General features: G+C 51.9%; 1 protein-coding gene across 6 annotated transcripts; it reads left to right on the top strand.

Annotated features, from left to right (window-relative positions):
- Positions 1 to 101: 101 nt before the first annotated feature.
- Ppp1r13l (protein phosphatase 1, regulatory subunit 13 like) lies at positions 102 to 19816 on the top strand. Of its 6 annotated transcripts, none has more exons than XM_063274161.1 (13): positions 102 to 222; positions 1434 to 3021; positions 8555 to 8631; positions 8726 to 8868; positions 10124 to 10643; positions 10724 to 10822; positions 10903 to 10994; positions 11686 to 12121; positions 13245 to 13705; positions 15928 to 16059; positions 16151 to 16284; positions 16383 to 16549; positions 18756 to 19816. In XM_063274161.1, the coding sequence occupies exons 2-13, from the start codon at positions 2999 to 3001 to the stop codon at positions 19022 to 19024; spliced, it is 2553 nt and encodes an 850-aa protein (XP_063130231.1). In that variant the 5' UTR covers positions 102 to 222; positions 1434 to 2998; the 3' UTR covers positions 19025 to 19816. The 6 variants fall into 6 exon arrangements, with proteins under 6 accessions (XP_063130231.1, XP_063130236.1, XP_063130225.1 ...); XM_063274166.1 differs by lacking the exon at positions 102 to 222 and adding an exon at positions 366 to 968; XM_006228495.4 differs by lacking the exon at positions 102 to 222 and having other exon boundaries at positions 391 to 3021; positions 18756 to 18955; positions 19240 to 19816.
- Positions 19817 to 20860: the final 1044 nt, after the last annotated feature.

Below are 20860 nucleotides of genomic sequence, written 5' to 3' on the forward strand. Positions count from 1 at the left end.
AGGACTGATTAGTTCCTCAACAATGCCCTACAGGGAGAAATCAATTCCCTGTTCGTCAGAAATGCAAGTTAGCTTCGATCTCCGAGTGTCTGCTCCCCCGACAGCTTTGCTTACGTGGTTTCTTCCAACACCGTCTTAAAGAGACAGTGAACCCCCCCCCCCCCCCGCCACGGCTTTTAAAGAGACAGAAGACCGATTGTGCAGCATTCCTGTAAAAGCTAGGTAAGAATTCTGGTTGTTACGATTGTGCTTTCAAATCTAGAGTGTGTCTTCAGAAGCCCATGGTGCGGCGAAAGTGGAAGGCTTGACTGAACCAGATCGGAAAATACAGAAAAGCGGACAAGTGGAGCATTTTAAGTACCAATCAGAGGCGGAGCTTCTGAAGTCTAGGGGAAGCGGGAAACCGAAGGGGAGGAGTCTGCAGGGTCAGGGGAGGAGCTTCGGACCCCAGAGCCCCAGAGCCTGGCTTGAAACGGGGTGAGGGTTAGTGTCGGGTGAGACTTGTAGATTGCCCTCGTGGACTTAGTGTCCTGAATGAGAAGCATTCCGCACGGCTCCGCGGCAGGTAGAGGTGTAGCTGGTCGACCCCTCTCTGCCCCGCGTGCCAAGTAAACAGCGGCACGTGGACGTGGGATTTGGGGGACCTGTCCACGTCCCACCCCAGCAGGACTGCAGCGCGTGGGGTGGCGGGTGGAGCCGCGGGACGGTGGCGAGACAGGGTGACTGGACTGCATTCCTGGCCGGTGTGTCAGCGTCGCGGCCCACCCCCTCTGCGGAGATTTTGGAGACTCCTCCAGAATTGGGGTGCCTTCTTCTGAGGCTTTTGAGAACAGAGGGAGCCAAGCCTACGAAGGGGTGTTCCCTCCGCCAGGAATCTTCAGACTATGTGTCCCCCTCGCGCGTGGGCGAGAAACTCTGCGGCTCGCCCTTTGTGGGCTTCAAGACTCCAATTCCCAGATGACTCGAAGGTGGCTGGCGATGGACGTCGGTCAGGAGTGTTGCTGGGGATTGTAGTCCAGCTTATTGCTAGGCACGCCAGTGAATCGCCAATGCTGTGATGTTTTGTTTTTGAGACAAGGTCTCTTTATGTAGTCCAGCTAGCTTGGAACTCGTTATATAGACCAGGATGGCCTTGAACTGCGCCTGTCTCTGCCTTCTAAGTGCTAGGATTAGAAGTCCATTATTTTTGTTTTTTGTTTTATTTAGACAGATAACCCGGGTATTGGAGTCCTGATTAAAGTGGGTCCTTTTCTCGCCATAGTATTGGGTCGTGTGAACTTCTCCGCGTCTCCCATCTCCTTGTTAAACAGTGTCCAAATCTTCACTCAGGCAAGGGGAAACTGAGCCTGGAGGAGTGGGAAAAGGCTTAGCAGTTCTTCCCTTGTATCCATAGTGAGGTGAGAGGCTAAACTCTCGTGCATTTCGCCGTCCAGGACGCCCACGATCTTCTGGACCTCGTTCTGGCTGACTGTCAAATGGATCGCGCCTGACTCCAAATGGAAATGTCCCTGGCAGCGCTCCGCCCACTCGGGACTACAAATCCCAAGGTGCTCTAGGCAACCGCAGCTCCCCCCCTCCTCTGTGGGACACGCCTCCCTCCAGTCAGAGTCACGTCGTCTAACCTGTTCCCGGGAGACTGCCCCGCCCCGTCCTCCGCTCCCGGCCGCTGGAGCTGGAGCCGGAGCCCGAGGAAAAGCCCCCCGGTGCCAGGATCTGCCCCGACGCGTGAGTTCCACCCCCACCCAGGGTCCCGCCACCCCAGAACCCGACACCGCGTCCCTGGGAGGACTTGATGGAAACTAGGACCATAGGTCCAGGGGAATAGTGTGGGGAGCTCACGGCTGGATCACTGGAAAGAAGGAACTGGGGTGCTGACTTTACTGGGCAGCTGGATGGGGACTTGGGACACCTGCGATCTTAGTGGTGCTCGGAGCCCTTGGTCGTGAGTAGTTATTGGAGCTGGAATTTTTTAAAACTTTAATTGGAGACTCTTGGAAGTGTCTTAGAGTGCTGTTGGGGTCTCCGGTCTCTGAATTTTGGGTAGATGTGGGAGATCAGGACGTTCTAGAATGGTCGGGCACCCGGTTACCTTCTAGCTGCCTTCAGCACTGAATCACTAGATCTTTGAGTAAAATTAGTGGCACTGGAATCGTGGATCCTGGTTTTTTAAGAGTAGGGCAAGCACGAGGGGCGTGGGTTTCTCAGGAGGCCGTGTTCCAGTGCTACACCCCACTTTCTGGTTTTGGGATGGGGGCAGGGAGTGAGAAACCGGGGCAGCTCTCCAACCTCTTCTGTGCTGCTGAGCGAACCCCAGCATGTCATTAACTGGGGCGTCAGACCTGCCTAACCAGAGGAGGCACATCCGCCCAAGAGCGCCCCCAAGCGGAAACGGGAGTCAGACTTCTTATTGCCCCACGGGGTGGGAAATAGGTGGGGTTTGCTGAGGTCATTCTAGAACACAGGGCAGAATAACAGGACCACGGGGCTGGATCTGGGAGGCTTCCGTGGCCATGTACTGCTGCGTTGCAGAGAATGGAAGTGGTAAACTGAGGCTGGTGGGCCATACAGGCAGTTGAATTTGACATCTCCTTCACTCTTGTGACAGCTGTCTGTGGAAGGAATTCCTTCACTCCCACCAGACTTTCTAAGTAACCTTCTTTCTCCCTGGGTGGGGTTCCTTGTGACCCAGAGGTGAGACATGTCGCCTCCACTTCCATCTGTCTGACCTGAGGTATTGTGGGAGATAAGGAGGGAGGGAGGCTAATTCTGGAGGTGTCTGTCTGTCCTTGAGCCAGAGAGAGGGCAGGGGCGGGAAGGCACCTCCCTCCATCGCTGTGCCCTTATGTAGGGGGATTACGAAGCTAGTGGGGGGACAAGGATCTGAAGAGGGAGGGTGTTTGCTAATGCCTGGGTTGGAATGACAGCCCGAAATGAAGCTGAGGAAGAATAGGCAGAGCTGCCAACACAGCTGTGTCCGTCCTGCCAGGCTCAGGTCGGGATGATCTCTCCGTCCGCACAGAGGTAGGCACAGCGAGTTCCACCTTCAGTGGAGTTTGTTGATCCCCGAGAAGACTCCTCTCTAACAATGGGGAGACAGAGGCTGGTCCTGGAAACTTGCCAGTTTCTATCTGGAACCTCCATGGGCTCCCATCCTGCCGTGGCCCCACATTCCTGGGGATGGTCACTGTTGCTGGGGGAGGGGGGGTGTGAAGGTCAGAGCTCTGTGGTCCAGGGCTCAGGCAGTTGAGAGCACCGGCAGTGGAACCCACAGCTCTTAGACCCACAGAAGGAAGGGGTTGGTGTGTGGCTCAGCCAGTAGAGGGCTTGCCTAGCATGCAGGGAGCCCCAGGTTCAGTCCCCAACACTGCATAAAAAAGGCTGTTAGGTCAATATTTCTAGCACTGGGAAGGTAGAGGCCTAGGAAAGTGGAGGCAGGCGGAATGAGAGTTTAAGTATAGCAGGGATATAGTATGAGAGACAGAGACAGAGACAGAGACAGAGAGACAAGCTCACTGATGGCTGCAGCCCACACGTTTAATCCCAGCACTGAGGAGGCAAAGGCAGGCAGTTTGGAGCCAGCCTGCTCTACATAGTGAGTTCCAGACAAGCCAGGGAGATATAAACCAACCAAGAACCCTCACAAAAAAAGAAGACACTGAGTTTTCATCCCTCACTCTGAACCGGCCCATGTGCCGTCGATGGATGCCCCCAGGCCTCAGGAACTGAACTCAGCCTTTTGCTGACTACACAAGCACTCTATTGCTGGAAACTAAACCAGCTCTTGTTCATTTGAGACGGTGTCACTTATGTAGCCCTGGGTGTCTTCAAGCTAGAGACCCTACTACTGCCTCAGTGTCCCGAGTGCTGGGATTGCAGAAACTTAACTGTGTCACCCTAGAGAGCCTTGGAGGAACAAGGTAGAGTAACAGTCCAGGATGCTTGACATGTGGTCCTTGAATTGCACCCTTGTAAACACTGTATACTTTAGGTCCTCCAATGCTCACACCTCATCTGGATGAAGTCATTAATTCCCCCAATAGTACATGTGAGGAAACAAGGGGACAAAGAAGCCCTCCCAGTTAGCTCAAGGCAGAAGCTTAGCTAGGGGAAGTCCCATGTCCATTCTATGGATTTAAAATCAAGTCTGATCCGACTAGAGTGAAGGATTGCACTCTGGGTGTTCCCAACCCATCTCGACACCCTGACCTGAATCCCACTGACTTCTCCAGGAAGCCCAAACAGGATCCTTCACCTCTGGGAACCGGGCAAGGAGACCTAAGGGTGGAGCACAGATGGGAGCCAGATGAAGGGAGAGCTAGAGTTGGAGGAGGCCCAAGGAAGAAGACCTGAGGGTGGAGGGCAGGGACCGAAGTCTGGGAACAGAGACTCTGCCACGCCCGCTCGGCCCGCTGCCCCTGCAGGGGGAGAGCTGTGCACCTGCCCAGGCCCGCCTCGCATTCCCAGGGCCTGAGCTCAGCGGTCCAGCTCGCGGGGAGCGCGCGCCCCCTGGCGGTCAAGGAGTTTCTAACCCCCACATTAGGCTCTCTGAATCTGAAGTCTTTCCTATTGATATATGAATGGTACAGTTGCCAAAAGATCCGCTTACTGACATATGCTGGAGGCGGGATTTCAGGCCTCTGGAAGAACAGCAAGGGCTCTTAGCTGCTGAGCTATTTCTTAGCCCTTGTCCGTGCACACATGAGCACTGCTGTCTACAGAGGTCGGAGGCTTCAGCTGGAGCTGGTACATGGAGCTGTGAGCCAGCCCACTCGATAAGGATGCTGGGAACCAAACTCTGGTCCTCCACATTCTAAACGGTGGAGACATCTCTTCAGCAGAGGGATCAGGTCTTCCTGTGTAGGTCGGGCTGGCCCCAGCATATGATGTAATCAAGTTTGAAGCTGTCTTCAGACCTCTGCCTTTGAAAACTGGGGTTACAGGCGTGTGCCACCATGCCCAGGCCTTTTTAAAAACGTGTATTTTGAGATAGGGTTGCCCAAGCTGGCCCCTTCAGTGTTCTCTGCTGCACCAACAGACCTGGAACGCATGCTCATTTTGTGTCAATCCCTCACATAAGCAGGCTAGCTCTAAATGGATTCTCTATTTTCAAAACCTTAATTCTCACAGCCCCAAAATCCTCTTGTACTCTCTTTACATTGGTCCAGTGAGGTAACCTATTTCTCTTTGTTTTACAAGTTAGTCAACTGAGACACTCTTGTTAGGGGGCGTCCAGAATTTAACTCTCCACCTCTGGCTGCTGGCTTGTGGTAGACTCTAGGAACATGCGATTCTGAGATAAAAAAGTAGGGCAAGAAAACTAGAAACTGAGGGGAAAAACAAATGAAAGAAATTTAGAATGTCAAAGAGATGAGATCTTGGACTTGGATCCTATTTTTCTACTAGACATTGAACCTAGGGATTGACTAATAATAGGCACAGGCTCTACCACTGAGCCACGCCCCCCAGCCCCTCACTGGGAGATTCTAGGCAGGGCTCTACCATTGAGCCACGCCCCCAGCCCCTCACTGGGGGATTCTAGGCAGGGGCTCTACCACTGAGCCACGCCCCCAGCCCCTCACTGGGGGATTCTAGGCAGAGGCTCTACCACTGAGCCACGCCCCCCAGCCCCTCACTGGGGGATTCTAGGCAGGGCTCTACTATTGAGCCACGCCCCCAGCCCCTCACTGGGGGATTCTAGGCAGGGGCTCTACCACTGAGACACGCCCCCAGCCCCTCACTGGGAGATTCTAAGCAGGGTCTCTACCGCTGGGCCACGCCCCCAGCCCCTCACTGGGGGATTCTAGGCAGGGGCTCTACCACTAAGCTAGATCTCCATTTCCAGTTCAGAACTCTCTTTCAGTAGATACTTAAGCTTTTGGGTTTATTATTGTTTTAGAATTCTATCATCTCAGAGACCCTACCAGGTGTGGTGATGCATGTCTGTAGCCTCAGCCACAGAGAGGCAGGAGAAGCCATTAGTAAAGTTCCTGAATGGACTGAGCCATGCAGTGAGACCAGATACAACATCAGATTTCAGAATGGAGGCCTCTCTGAGATCAGAAGGGACTTTCGGAATACTTAGTTTATGTCTTCCTGCCTTGTGAAGAATCTCAGGCAGAGTCAGGGAGTCTCAGGCCCTAGGGGTGGAGAGGATTCAAGGTGACACATGCTCAGATGAGCCGCCAGCCCCAACAGGTTCTGTTCCTCGTGGCTTTCCAGACAGAGGCTGGTGTCAACAAGTCCCAACTGGTCCCACTGCCTACACCTTCAGCGCCCGAAGCTAAAAGGTGACAGGGCTGGTGGGCGTGGTGGCTGCAATGGGGATTGAGTTAGCTGGTGTGACCGGTTCCCCTTTGTCCTACTGGCTGGTGACCACAGCTGCCTCCCTGGCCCTGGCCACCTCCCTGTTCTTCCTCGCAACAATGGGTCAGTGTGAACAGGGCTTCTTCTCGTAGACGGTGACTCGGTGAGAGAAACCTTCCAAGTTTGCATGGAACACATTGCAGAACGACAGGATAGAACCTGGTGTGAAACCCAGTCCGAAGGACTTCGTCTAAGTTGATTTTAAGTACAGGTTTCTTCTTTTTTTAATCTTATTTTGAGACAGGGTCTTACTATGTAGACCACGACAGCCTAGAACTCACAGAGATAGCATTGTCTCTGCTCCCCCCCCCCCCCCAGTTGAGATTAAAGGCACACGCACCATCATGCTCGGCCTTTTTTTTTTTTTTTTTTTTTTTAATTTTTAAAGTTTTGTTTTGAGACAGGATCTCTCTCTGTAGCCCTGGCTGTCCTGGAACTAGCTCTCTGTAGACCAGGCTGGCCTCGAACTCACAGAGACCCACCTGCCTCTGCCTTCTGAGTGCTGGGATAAAAGGTGTGCCCACCACTGCCCCTCTCTCTCTCTCTCTCTCTCTCTCTCTCTCTCTCTCTCTCTCTCTCTGATTTTGGCATGTGAGGCTGGGCAGCCATGGCCTGTGATTGATTGCCTGTCTCTACCTCCCCAGAGCTGGCATTCCCAGCATGCACCTGTACTCCCAGGATGCACCTGCATTCCCAGAGTTTCAGTGGGATGCTAAGGACTGAGCCCAGCACCAGCTGAGCTGGTTCTTCTAAAGCCTTAACCCCAGGTTAGCTTCTCAGATGCTGATCCTCCTCCCTCTACAATTTCACCATATCCTCCTGACATGTGACACCACAATTGGATAGTTTTGTTTTTTTTGGTTTTTTGTTTTTTTGGGTTTTTTTTTTTTTTTTTTTTTTTTTTTTTTTTGGCAGGGTTCAGGCTGGAGAGGTGGCTCAGCGATTACGAGCACTGTCTGCTTTTCCAGAGAAGCTAGGTTCAATTTCCAGCACCCACATGGCAGTTTCTGATTCCTTCCTGCAGACTTATACAGGCAGAACACTAGTGAACAAAAAAAAAGTAAGGCTCATTCTGTAGCCCAGGCTAGAGTGAATATACTCAGTCTAGTGTCTGGTCTGACACTAGAAATTCTTCACAACTGTTTTCTGAGTTTAGGATTATAGGTGAGCGATGCTTGGCTAACTCATAACTTCATGGTTAGACGTGGAAGAGGAGCTAGGGGTGTGGCTCATATTTGTGCGCCTGCGTCGCGCACATGCTCAAAGCGCATGCGTCACTGGCTCCGTTCCCAGCACCACGTGGCCCATGTGATGCGCCAAGCCTGTGATCTCAGCACTCAGGAGGTGTAAGCAGAAGTTTGAGGTCATCCTAAACTACACAGAAGCTTTAGACTGGCCTGTGCCACATGAGATCCTGTCCCAAACAACAATAACATGGTGGAGGAAAGGCTGAGAGGTTTAGCAAAGGCACTTGCTCTTGCAGAGGACCCAGATTCAGTTCCCAGCACCCACATGGTGCCTCACAACTGTCTGTAACTTTAGTTCTAGGGTATCTGATGCCCTGTTCGGATCATGATGGGGACCAAGCACACAGACAGGCAGATGCTCATACACAGAAAGTTAAATAAATTTCAAAGTAAACAGAACAAAAAACCCAAAGAACAAACTTAGAATGCTGATACACGTCTGTAATCCAAGGACCCTGGACGCCAAGGCAGGCCAAGGATTGTAAGTTTGAGGCCTACGTAGTTTTAAGCTATATAAAGTTTTCCAGTCTACACTGGGATACATACAAAGACCCTGCCTCAACATGGATAGTAAATAGAGGGCTGGGGGCGTGGCTCAGTGGTAGAGCCCCTCCCTAAACATGTATATGGCACAATATTTAATCTTTATTATAGCGCTAAACAAAACAACAAAAAAATTACAACAAACATCTGGTGCCGTCCCTTGGTCCCTAGTAGACATTCATTAAAGTAACAGTTAATTATTTGAGCCTCAGTTCAATAGCAGGTAAGTGATGGATGAATTCTTTGTCCCGAACTTTTCTAGGATGGGTTCAGACTTCTAGGTAAGCTTATGGACAGCGTTCTGAAGGAACCTTAATGACAGTTGAGGACCCCTCCTTCCTTGGGGCGGCGCCTTGAGGGGCGTGGCCTGGAGGGTCTAAGCCAGTTCTCACTCCTGGTAGGCACCCTGCTCCGGCTGGCACCATGGACAGCGAGGCATTCCAACAGGCGAGGGACCTTCTGGATCTGAACTTCCAGTGTAAGCTGGCAGCCTGGTGGATGAGCAGGGCCCGGTAAGGGGGAGGGGGTGGAGGGGACAACGTCGTGACCTTCTCTCCCACCCACCCACTCAGCGCTGGCCATGAAGCACATGGATCTGAAACAGATGGAGCTGGACACCGCTGCTGCCAAAGTGGACGAATTAACCAAGCAGTTGGAGTCGTTGTGGTCAGACTCACCAGCTCCTCCTGGCACACAGGCTGGAGTTCCCTCTAGGGTGAGCCTGGTGATCCCACTGACCCCAAAACCAGCATCTTTCCATGCCCCAGGGGAGGCCCGGATTTCTAAGGTGGTGCAGGCTGAGGGGTATGCAAGGCCGTCTAGAAGAGAGAGGTAGTGAGGTATGGAGACCAGGCTGGTAATCCCTGCCCCAGGGAAACTGAGGCAGGAGGATGAATTTAGTTAGTGCCAACTGAGGCAGGAGGATGAATTTAGTGCCAACTACTCTACTTCATAGTGAGTTCAAGGCTAGCCCAGGCTACAGGAGAGACTGGTTAAGCTGGTGGAATGTTTGCCTAGTATGGATGAAGGTCTATGTCCTATCCCTTGTACCAGATAAACACAGGGCTTGTGGTGTACACATACTGGAGCCATAGAGGCAGGAAGATAAGGAATTCATGGCCAAACTTCACTTCCTGGAGACCTTCAGGCTAACCTGGGCTTTGGGAGGCACTATCTCAAAAGTTATTTGTTTGTTTAAACATGGTTTAAGTGTGTAGCCCAGGCTGTCCTGGACCAGGCTGCCCACAAACTCAGAGCTATACCTGCCTCTTCCTCCCCAGAGGTGTGCACACCCCCATACCAAACTAAAATAATTTTTTAAGTAGAAAAAAAGTGAGAGCTCATAAAAAGCCTTTAAAAAGGTTTATTTAGGGGTTGGGGATTTAGCTCAGCGGTAGAGTACTTGCCTAGCAAGCGCAAGACCCTGGGTTCAGTCCCCAGCTCCAAAAAAAAAAGAAAAAAAAAAAGAAAAAAGAAAAAGGTTTATTTATGTTTATGTTCTATCTGCACGTACATGCCAGAAGAGAACATCAGAACCCATCATAGATTATGTGCGCCACCATGTGGATGCTGGGAATTGAACTCAGGACCTCTGGAAGAGCAGCCAATACTCTTAACCACCGAGCCACCTTTCAAGCCCCACAAAGTTGTTTCTTAAGTCATATAAAAGGATCAGTAACCGGGGCTGGAGAGATGGCTCAGTGGTTAAGAGCACTGACTGCTCTTCCAAAGGTCTTGAGTTCAATTCCCAGCAACCACATGGTGGCTCACAACCATCTGTAGTGAGATCTGATGCCCTCTTCTGGTGTGTAAAGGACAGTACGTTCATATACATTAAATAAATCAATTAAAAAAAAAAAGGATCAGTAACAAGTTAGACCCCTTTGCACCCAGGCTCTGCACCTGCAGTCATCGGGCCTAATCCGATGTCTCCGACCTCCACTGACTCTTCCGTGCCCTCTTCCCCACAGATGTCCCGGTACAGCACTAGCCCTGTCCCGGAGCATTTTGGCAGCAGAGGGTCCCTACAGAAGATAGCCGCCGATGGCGTAGAGGCTCGTTTTGGACGCTCAGAGAGTGCCCCGTCCCTGCACCCTTACAGCCCTCTGTCTCCCAAGGGCCGTCCGTCCTCGCCGCGCACCTCCATCTACCTGCAGCCTACAACACCTGACCCCTACAGCAGCCTGGATCGGGCGCCATCGCCCAGACCCCGCGCCTTCGAGGGAACAGGCAGTCCCCATGGTCGGGCGCCGTCCCCGCGGCCGGGGACTGGCCCAGTGCGGCAGCCGGGTCCCCCGACCCCTTTTGACTACCTAGGCCGCGCAGGGTCCCCCCGGGGCAGCCCACTAGCAGAGGGGCCCCAGGCCTTCTTCCCGGAGCGAGGACCTTCCCCACGCCCGCCCGCTGCAGCCTATGACACATCGGCCACGTTCGGGAGCCCTCTGCTGGGCGCGGGTGGCAGTGCCTTCGCCCCGCCACTTCGCGCACAAGGTTCAAGGGGACCCTTTCTTTGGGAGGCTGGTTTGGTCTAGTCTATGCTCTCACCCTCATTCATGGACCTCTTTCACCAGATGACTCGACGCTGCGCCGGAGGCCCCCGAAAGCCTGGAACGAGTCTGACCTGGATGTAGCCTACGAGAAAAAGTCTTCACAGACAGCAAGCTATGAACGTAAGTGACAGAGGGTGAGGGGACCTGGAGGACAGGAGTCTGGAGTCCATCTGAACGATCGGTCGATGCGTGTTTTGCAGGGCTGGATGTCTTCACGCGGCCTGCCTCGCCAGGCCTGCAGCTCTTACCCTGGAGAGAGAGCAGCCTGGATGGGCTGGGGGCCAGTGGCAAGGTGAGAGACTGGTGGGCAGCAGCACCGGGTAAAGGTGGAGCGTCTGTGTGTGTGGTGGCCCACGCTAGTGTGTGTGTGTGTGTGTACACCTTTTCCCACACTCTTCTTTATGGCGGGAGGATGAGGATAGAATCTAGGGTAAGGCTCACTGTAGATGAGTGGAAACTCCTGAGTCACACTCCCATCCCCTCACTGGAGGATTCTAAGCAGGGGCTCTACCACTGAGCCACGCCCCCAGCCCCTCACTGGAGGATTCTAGGCAGGGGCTCTACCACTGAGCCACGCCCCCAGCCCCTCACTGGGGGATTCTAGGCAGGGGCTCTACCACTGAGCCACGCCCCCAGCCCCTCACTGGGGGATTCTAGGCAGGGGCTATACTACTAAGCTAGCTCTATCAGCAAACAAACTTCTACTTAGGTCTCTTAAACTGATTTGAATCCTACCTCACCCTTCTGAATGGTAGCCTCAAGGTGTGGATGCTCTTCCTTTTGTGTGTGTGGGGGTTGGTGTTTTGTTTTCCTGCAGTGGGAAATGGCCTACAGTCAGGTCAATCCTCCTTTCTCAGCCTCTCCTGCTAGGATGACTGGCATGGGCCACCACACACATCCCTCGTCCCCTTCAGCCCCTTGTCCTTACCTGTCTTTGTCCCCGTCTCACCTTCCTTTCCTTCCCCCTTCTCCCTCCAACCCAGGACAACATCACCAGCGCCACATTGCCACGCAACTACAAGGTGTCCCCTCTGGCCAGTGACAGGCGTTCTGATGTTGGCAGCTACCGCCGCTCCATGGGCTCTGCAGGGCCCTCAGGCACTTTGCCCCGTAGCTGGCAGCCCGTCAGCCGCATTCCCATGCCTCCCTCCAGCCCTCAGCCTCGCAGTACCCCGCGCCAGCGCCCCATCCCCCTCAGTATGATCTTTAAACTCCAGAATGCTTTCTGGGAACATGGAGCCAGCAGGGCTGTGCTCCCGGGATCCCCCATCTTCTCCCGAGCACCCCCACCTAAGCTGCCTCCCCAGCCACCCCCTCAGCCCCAGCTGCCACCCCAACCCCAACCTCAGATGCCCCCCCAGTCCCAGCCTCAGCCTCAGACTCCAGTACCTCAGCAGACTTGGTCCCCCATGAATGAAGGTGAGTCAGCGGGTCTCCAGAAGGTTGGGTAAAGGGAGGGCAACTGACAGGAACCAGGGTATCGGGGAGCCAGGATAGCCAAGCTTCACCCCACAAACTGTCCCTGCAAAGGGCTGGGCCAGATAAGCATGGGAATGCACACAGGAGCCAGGGTTACAGAGTCGTGTGCTGTGCAGCCTCAGGCAGGTGCGCTAACCTCTCTGGGCCTAGCTTTCCGAGTGTAAAAGCTGAATCATGATAGAAATTCTGTCTGCTGGGACATGGCACTCAAATTACATCAAGTCTTGAGAATGAGGCCCCAGTGCCCAGTAAGTACGGCTTGCCCATTATGTCCCAGCTGACAGGGTCTTTTAGTGCCAAATTGGAGGAGTAAAGCGAGAGCTTCAGCTTCTCCAAACCACTGGTTTGTGGTACGAATCAGGGTAAATCCTGTCGTCGGTGACTCATGCCTTTAGTCCCAGTGTTGGAGAGGCAGAGACGGGCGGATCTCTTGAGTTAGAGGCCAGCCTGGCCTACAGAGTGAGTTCCAGGACAGCCAGGGCTACACAGAGAAACCCTGTCTTGAAAAACAAACAAACAAAAAGCAAATTGGGGGTAAATTATCCAACCAATCTCAGCCCTTTTCACCGCCCACAAAAAGAAGGAATAATGTTTACCTCATAGGATTGTGGCAGGGGTTGGGATAAAGACCAGTTAATATGTCATCCTGCTTCTGAGGCTACAGTGGAGGGAAGGGAGGTAACAGAGAACAGATCACTGAACACCAGGCTTCTCCTGGGGATCTGCATGAGATGTTAGAAATAAAGTTCTTCGGATCCTAGAAGATTGTTGGTAGGAGTGCAGATTCCAGAGTGAGGCAGCTGTTTAGAGTGTGTCCTGGGTTCAATGCCCAGCACTGCAAATACATACATAAACAAATATTTAATATATTATGCTATAAATAAATAAATCTGTCAAATAAATGCTCAAAAATAAGAATATTATGCACATCCCAGAGTAGTCTAGAGAGGGCAAGTAGTCGCTCTGAGGTCACACAGCCCAGAAGTTGGTTGTATTCCCAAAGCTGCAGATCTGTGAAAGCTCTTGGCGACTCTTCCTCTAATGGGGTTCTTGTTCCTGCTAGGCCTCCTCAAATCCCCTGCCGAGCTGGAGCCAGAGCCCGAGCTGGAGGGACTACTGGCTCCCGTGCTGGAGTCCGGGGATGCAGATGAAGGCACCGTCACGCGGCCCCTCAGCCCTACCAGGCTGCAGCCAGCGCTGCCACCCGAAGCACAGACCGTACCTGAGCTGGAAGAGGTGGCCCGAGTGCTGGCAGAGATTCCTCGACCCCTCAAACGCAGAGGCTCCATGGAGCAGAGCCCTGCTGCCGCCCTGCCTCCCACCCACAAGAAACAGTACCAACAGATCATCAATAGACTCTTCCATCGTCATGGTGGCCCAGGGCCTGGAGGGCCTGAGCCCGAGCTGTCTACAATTACAGAGGGATCTGAGGCCAGGGCAGGGCCCCCTGCTCCCGCCCCTCCAGCTCCTATCCCACCCCCAGCCCCAGCCCAGAGCAACCCTCCAGAGCAGCCTCAGAGCATGGTAAGTCATGAGCCTGGGATGTATGCTCATCTCTGATACAGTTGCTGTAACAAAAAGGCCTCCGCCATATAGTGGTTCAAATGAGATCTGCAGTTGCACCCAGACCCTGACCCCCAGGCTAACCTATATTCTTGAGATTACCCGGGCTGAGTACCAAGATGGTACTAACTATGCTACAAAGGAGCCTGGGAAATGTAGTCTTTCGTGTAGATAGGGCTGGGCTAAGGGAAAGAGACTGAACCCAAACAGCATAGTTTTTACCTGGCCCCACGCCACTTACTCAGCTGTGCATCCTAGGGCCGGGCATTTAGCCACTCTGTTTTCAGCCTCAGTTTTCTTGTCTGTAAAGTGGACGTAAGAATACCAGTGGCAGGGGTTGGGGATTTAGCTCAGCTGTAGAGCGCTTGCCTAGCGAGCGCAAGGCCCTGGGTTCGGTCCCCAGCTCCGAAAAAAAAGCAAAAAAAAAAAAAAAAAAAAAAAAAAGAATACCAGTGGCCGCCAGTTAGCTTTGCACTGAGGCTTGCACTGCTGCCTGGGATATAACTGTGATCCTCCCATTGTTAACGCTGACCCGGGTGTTGGTTCCTTCTGTTTTGTTTGCCGTTTTATTTGTTCTGTCTTTTATTGGTTTGACAGTATCAACTCAGGGGAAGGCATTTTTGGCTCAGTTTGAGAACAAGAGGCAGCTGCTTCCATTGGGTCCACAGTCAAGAAGCAGACAGATAAATGATGAAGTTTGCCTTTCTTCTCCTTTTGATTCAGTCTAGGACCTTGGCCCATGGAGTGGGCCATTATAAGTGAGCCAAGAAAAAAGAAAAAAGAAAAGAGAAGAAAGGGGGGAGGGGAGAACTAAGTGGAGCAGCCTTAATTAACCCAACCCAGCCCCTCGCTCCCTTGCACTAGCCAGAGATTCTTCCCATGGTTATTATACTTTTTTGGGGGTGGCGTTGGTTTTTTTTTAAATCTTTTATTTATTTAGTGTGAGTGCCCTGTTGCATATTTATCCGCCTGCCTGTAGAGGGCACCAGATCCCCCTATAGATGGCTGTGAGCCACCATGTGGTTGCTGGGAATTACTGAACTCAGGACCTCTGGAAGAGCAGTCAGTGCTCTTAACCGCTGAGCCATCTCTCCAGCCCCCAGGGGTTGGTTTTTCTCTGTGAAGTCCTGGCTGTCCTGGATCTCACTCTGTAGACCAGACTGGCCTCAAACTCACAGAGATCCTCCTGCCTCTGCCTCCCACGTGCTGGGATGAAAGGCGCGCACTACCACTGACTGGCTATGTTCTTTTGGTTTTTTTGTTTTGTTTTGTTTTAATTTTTATGTGTAAGGATGTTTTGTTTGCATGTATGCCTGGGCACACTATGTGTGCAGTGCCCGTTGAGGTCAGAAGGGGATTCCAAATCCCATTAAATTGGAGTTACAGATGGTTGGGAGCCACCATGTGAGTGCTGGGATTTGAACTTGGGTCCTCAGCAAGAGTAGCCAGTGCTATAAACCTCAGGTGAATTCTAAATCCCACTAAGTTGTCAATCAAAAGTAACCATCACAGTGGTTTTGTGTTAGTTTTTGTTTGTTTGTTTGTTTGTCTCTTTGTTTTGCTTTGCCCAATGGTTCTCAGCCTTCCAATGCTGGGACCCGATTACCCCAGTTCCTCATGTTGAGGTGACCCCACCAACCATAAAATTACTTTCATTGCTACTTCATAACTGTAATTTTGCTACGGTTATTAATTGTAATGTAAATATCTATTTTCCGGGGTTGGGGATTTAGCTCAGTGGTAGAGCGCTTGCCTAACAAGTGCAAGGCCCTGGGTTCAGTCCCCAGCTCCGGAAAAAAAAAAAATCTATTTTCCGATGGTCTTAGGAGACCTCCGTAAAAGAGTCATTTCATCTAATGGGTTAAGACCCACTGCTGTAACCCAAGCTGTCCTTGAACAGTACAATCCTCCTGCTTCAACTACCCAAGTGCTGATATTATGGGCATGCGCTATACCATACCTGGCTTACAAAAATAATTTTTGTACAGAGCACAAGTCCCTGGCTTCCTCTAAGATCTCAGGGCTCAAGGTTCCAAAGTCACAGGGTGTTCTGATAGTTGTAAAGAACCAGTGATTCACAAGGGCCAAGCCAGCCCTCCCGCGGGTGACCGGGTCTGTGGGTCTACTTTCCCCTCTGAACTATGGTCAAATTGGCCTCACTGAAGCCCCTCCCTGTCCCGCAGGAGATGCGCTCAGTACTACGCAAAGTAGGGTCCCCACGCAAGGCTCGGCGCGCTCGCCTCAACCCACTGGTGCTGCTGTTGGATGCAGCGCTGACTGGAGAGCTGGACGTGGTACAGCAGGCGGTGAAGGAGGTGAGGCAACCCCTCCCTCCCCCAGGTGAGAAGAGAACGGGGGCGACAGGTGGGGCTGAATCCTTCTCCCCCCCCACCCCGGTGTTCCCAGATGAATGACCCAAGCCAGCCCAACGAGGAGGGCATCACTGCCCTGCACAATGCCATCTGCGGTGCCAACTACCCCATCGTGGACTTCCTCATCGCCGCGGGCGCCAATGTCAACTCCCCTGACAGCCACGGCTGGTGAGCCCCAACCATGTACCTGTGGGGAGGTGGGTGGCTCCGAGGTAGGATGGTGCTGCTGGCCTGGACCTCCCTCTCATTCATCCTCCTGCCACCAGGACGCCACTGCATTGTGCCGCTTCCTGCAACGACACTGCCATCTGCACGGCACTGGTGCAGCACGGTGCGGCCATCTTCGCCACTACACTCAGTGATGGCGCCACCGCCATTGAAAAGTGTGACCCTTATCGTGAGGGATACGCAGACTGTGCTACCTATCTGGCAGGTTCGAGGCTGTGTGTGGGGCTTGGGGTGGGGGTGCGGGTGAGGGTGGGGGCGGGGTAGGGACTGGCAGATGCATGCAGATGGGTGGGGACTTGGGAGCCCTCATTCAGAGTGTACAACTCACCTGCATTCTGCCTGAGGGACAGGCGGTAGAGATACCAAATATACTGTCCAGCTGCTGTGGCAGCTGCACGCATGAAATCCTAGCGCCTGTGAGGCGGAGGCAGCTGGATGTCTGTGAGTTGGAGGCCAGCCAACCTGGCCTGCTCCATGTGGCTGGAGCACATAGCAAGTTCAGGCCAGCCCAACCTACAAAGGAAGACGCTGTCTGAAGAACAAGAACAAACAAAAGCAAGGGTAGCGTGGCACACCGAGCAGTCTGCTGGGGAGCTACTTAAGAGGCTGGGACACTCGTAGATATACCTGAGTTGTTGTCAGGTCTCTCCGGGCCCCAGGCTAACCTGCCGAGCTTTGCCCCAGAGGCTTGCCCATAGTTTCCACTGAACTTATGGAGAGGCAGATTGTATCATAGGTTAGCATTAGGGCTCATGGAGCAGGATTTAACATTGTATAGGTGGGGATGGGGGCCATTCCTGAGGCTGGATTGTGAGTTGGAGACCAGCTGGAGTTATGTATAAAGAACCTGTCTCCAGAGAAGGCCGTGGGGTGGACGCAGCTCAGCCATACAGTGCTTGCTTAGCAGGACTGCAGGAACTGGGTGTGGTGGTGCGCCCCTGTCATACCACAGCCTGAGAGATGGAGCCAGAAAGACCGAAAGCTCAGGGTTCTCCTTGGCCATATACCTAGCTTGAGGCCAGACTGAGATACATTAGGCCCTACCTATCTTTAAAAAAAGTTTCAAAAAAAAAAAAAAAAAGGGCTGGGGATTTAGCTCAGTGGTAGAGCGCTTGCCTACCAAGTGCAAGGCCCTGGGTTCGGTCCCCAGCTCCAAAAAAAAAAAAAAAAAAAAGAAAAAGAAAAAGAAAAAAGAAAAAAAAGTTTCTTGGGGCTGGAGAGATGGCTCAGTGGTTAAGAGCACTGACTACTCTTCCAGAGGTCCTGAGTTCAATTCCCAGTAACCACATGGTGGCTCACAACCATCTGTAATGGGATCTGATGCCCTCTTCTGGTGTGTCTGAAGACAGCTACCGTGTACTCATCATATAAATAAACAAACAAACTAACTAACTAACTAACTAAAAAAATTCCTTTTTTCAAAGAGGGAGATGAGGGTCAGGAGAGATCACTCGGCAGTAAAGAGCCCCGGCTACTCTTCCAGAGGTCCTGAGTTCAGTTCTCAGCACTGAGCTGGTGGCTCACACTCACACCTGTTTATAACTGGTTCCGTGGGATCCAATGTCCTCTTCTGGTGTGCAGATGTTCATGCAAAAAAAAAAAAAAAAAAAAACCCACCTATCTCACCTATCTACGTAAAACACAGAAATAAGCAAATCTTTCTGTTTTTGTTTTCCAAAACAGGGATTCTCTGTGTAGCCCTGGCTGTCCTAGAACTCACTTTGTAGACCAGGCTGGCCTTGAACTCAGAGATGCTCCTGCCTCTGCCTCCCGAGGTCTGGGATTAAAGTTGCCACCACATCTGGCTAATAAACAAATCATAAAGAAGAGGGAAGGGGCTGGAGAGATGGCTCAGAGGTTAAGAGCACTGACTGCTCTTCCAGAGGTCCTGAGTTCAATTCCCAGCAACCACATGGTGGCTCACAATCAGGTCTGGTGCCCTCTTCTGGCCTGCAGGTGCATACATGCAGGCAGAAAGCTGTATGATATATACATAATAAATAAATAAATGTTTAAAAAAAAAAAAAAAAAAAAAAGAAGAGGGAAAAAGAGGGGCTGGGTTGTAGTAGCGCAGGCCTTTAATTCCAGCCCTTGGGAGGCAGAGGCGGGTGGATCTCTGAGTTTGAGGGAATGTCTAGTTCCAGATTAGCCAGGGCCACATGGAGGGAGAAAAGGGGGATGGGTGACAGCCGGCCACCGAGTGAAGGTAGATTGCCCATTTTGACACACCAACAGTGCTCAAATGTTGGAGAGAGCTGGTACGAGCATCTCACGCTATCCACTGGCAGAGGCAAAGACACCGTTCCAGGTGTCTCAACTCTGCTGGAGCAGGGGCCATGCCTGACCTCATCCTCCATGTGGCTGTGTTCCTGGGCCCAGTCTGGACTACCATATTCTTCCTGTGTTTTCAGACGTCGAACAAAGCATGGGACTGATGCACAATGGCGTTGTGTATGCGCTCTGGGACTACAGCGCAGAGTTTGGGGATGAGCTGTCCTTCCGGGAGGGCGAGTCAGTCACTGTGCTGCGGAGAGACGGGCCAGAGGAGACCGACTGGTGGTGGGCTGCACTGCACGGCCAGGAAGGCTATGTGCCGCGCAACTACTTCGGGGTGAGCCCAGAGACTAACCAGTCGGAGTACCCTATTAATGGTTTGGGCCAAGTTGATCTGTTATTATAGCACTTTGGAGACTGAGACAGGAGGATTGCCAAGAGTTCAAGGCATGACAGCCACTTACAGGTTCCCGGACATCTTCCTGCTCCTTCTCTGGCTCGAGCTCATTCAGATGTTTTGATTGGTCATGGGTGTGGCTGGTAGTTAGATGGTAGCCCTCCTTCTTAGGGGTGGGATAAGCGGTGCTGGGTTGCTGGTGTCTGATAGTTCTCTTTCCTCAGCTCTTCCCTAGAGTGAAGTCTCAGCGGAGCAAAATCTAGTAGGAATGAAGGATGATCGTAAAGGAGAAAAGTGCACCGCCAGCCTGCCTTCCACCCAGACCTGCCCGATCCATCTAACTAATCTGCCGCTATTCTTCAGAGGTTCTGCCTGCACCGGAAATTCTCTGCTCAAGGGCGGCTCAAGGGAGGGCAGCCCCAGACTGAAGATTATGAAGCTGCCTTAAGCATTGGGGTGAGGTTGGGCTGGGGACATTTGGGGGCAGGAACTCCCACCCCACCCCCAACACACACACTTGCCAAATCAGATCTGGTTCTAAGTGCCTCCTACTGGCAGCAAGCCACTGCACTATCCCAGCTGAGCCTGGGAGGCTACCCACCCCTTCATTTCTCTCTGAGTCCTTTCTTCCTCTCACCTGGAAGTCCCCGTTCTTCCCAGCAGCCTCCATTTCTCCCAGAAGCCTTGGGGCCTGTGTGAGGCCCCCATCTCCCCAACCAAGTGCCTTCACACCATGTGGCTTACTGTTTATAATGACGCGGAAACTGTTTCCTTTATAAATAAAGGTCGTTTGCCCAGCAATGAGCATCACTTTGATTCTGTTCGGTCAAGATGAATACTGTCCGTGTTGGTTAGTTTTTGTCAACACAAACCTAGACAGGATAGTTCTCACAGATCCGTCTCATACATGTGTCCAATTCTTTAATTTTCTTGTTAGTTTTTTTGAGACAGGGTCTCAATATGTAGCTCTGGCTGACCTAGATCATTGCTATGTAGACCAAGAAATGTCTAGTCTCTTTGATTTTGAAACAGGATATTATGTTTGGTTTAGGCGAGCTTTAAACCTGTAGTTTGTGTCTCGGACCCTGGAGGAGCTTGAAGTGATGGATCTGTGCCACCGTGATCAGCTACTACTAATTAATTAATTAATTAATATAGAAAAAAATAAGAATAAAAAGGTCCTGTGAATAAATTTTTTTAAAGATTTATTCATTTATTATATATAAGTACACTGTAGCTGTCTTCAGACACACCAGAAGAGGGCGTTAGATCCCATTACAGATGGTTGTGAGCCACCATGTGGTTGCTGGGATTTGAACTCAGGACCTCTGGAAGAGCAGTCGGGTGCTCTTAACCGCTGAGTCATAACATTTTTTAAAGAGGGAAATAAAGAAAAATAAAAAAGTCTAGTTCCACTTCCCCCAAAGCCCATTTTTAGGGTCTTAACATGAGGTTTAAGTTTAGAGAGCAAGAGCTATGTATAACTAGCCAAGCAGTAGTGGCACACACCTTTAGTCTCAGCACTCAGGAGGCACAGGCAGGCAGATCTCTGTGAGTTCGAGGCCAGCCTGGTCTATAAACCAAGGTGCAGGACATTTGTAACATGGAATCCAAGAGCTGCGGAGATGGCTCAGCAGGTAAACACACTTGCCAAGCCTGACAGCCCTTGTTCAAGCCTCAGGAGCCAAGAAAGGATGGAGGGAAAGAAGCTATTCCTGCAGGTTGTTCTCTGACAAGCACGGAGAGTGCCCATGGAACAAATACATGAATAAAACAAGGTAATTTTAAAAAGAAAGAAAGTGGGGCTGGAGAGACAGCTCAGTGGTTAAGAGCACTGCTACTCTT

Source organism: Rattus norvegicus, chromosome 1 (genome assembly GCF_036323735.1).
Source record: "Rattus norvegicus strain BN/NHsdMcwi chromosome 1, GRCr8, whole genome shotgun sequence".
Lineage (NCBI taxonomy): Eukaryota > Metazoa > Chordata > Mammalia > Rodentia > Muridae > Rattus > Rattus norvegicus.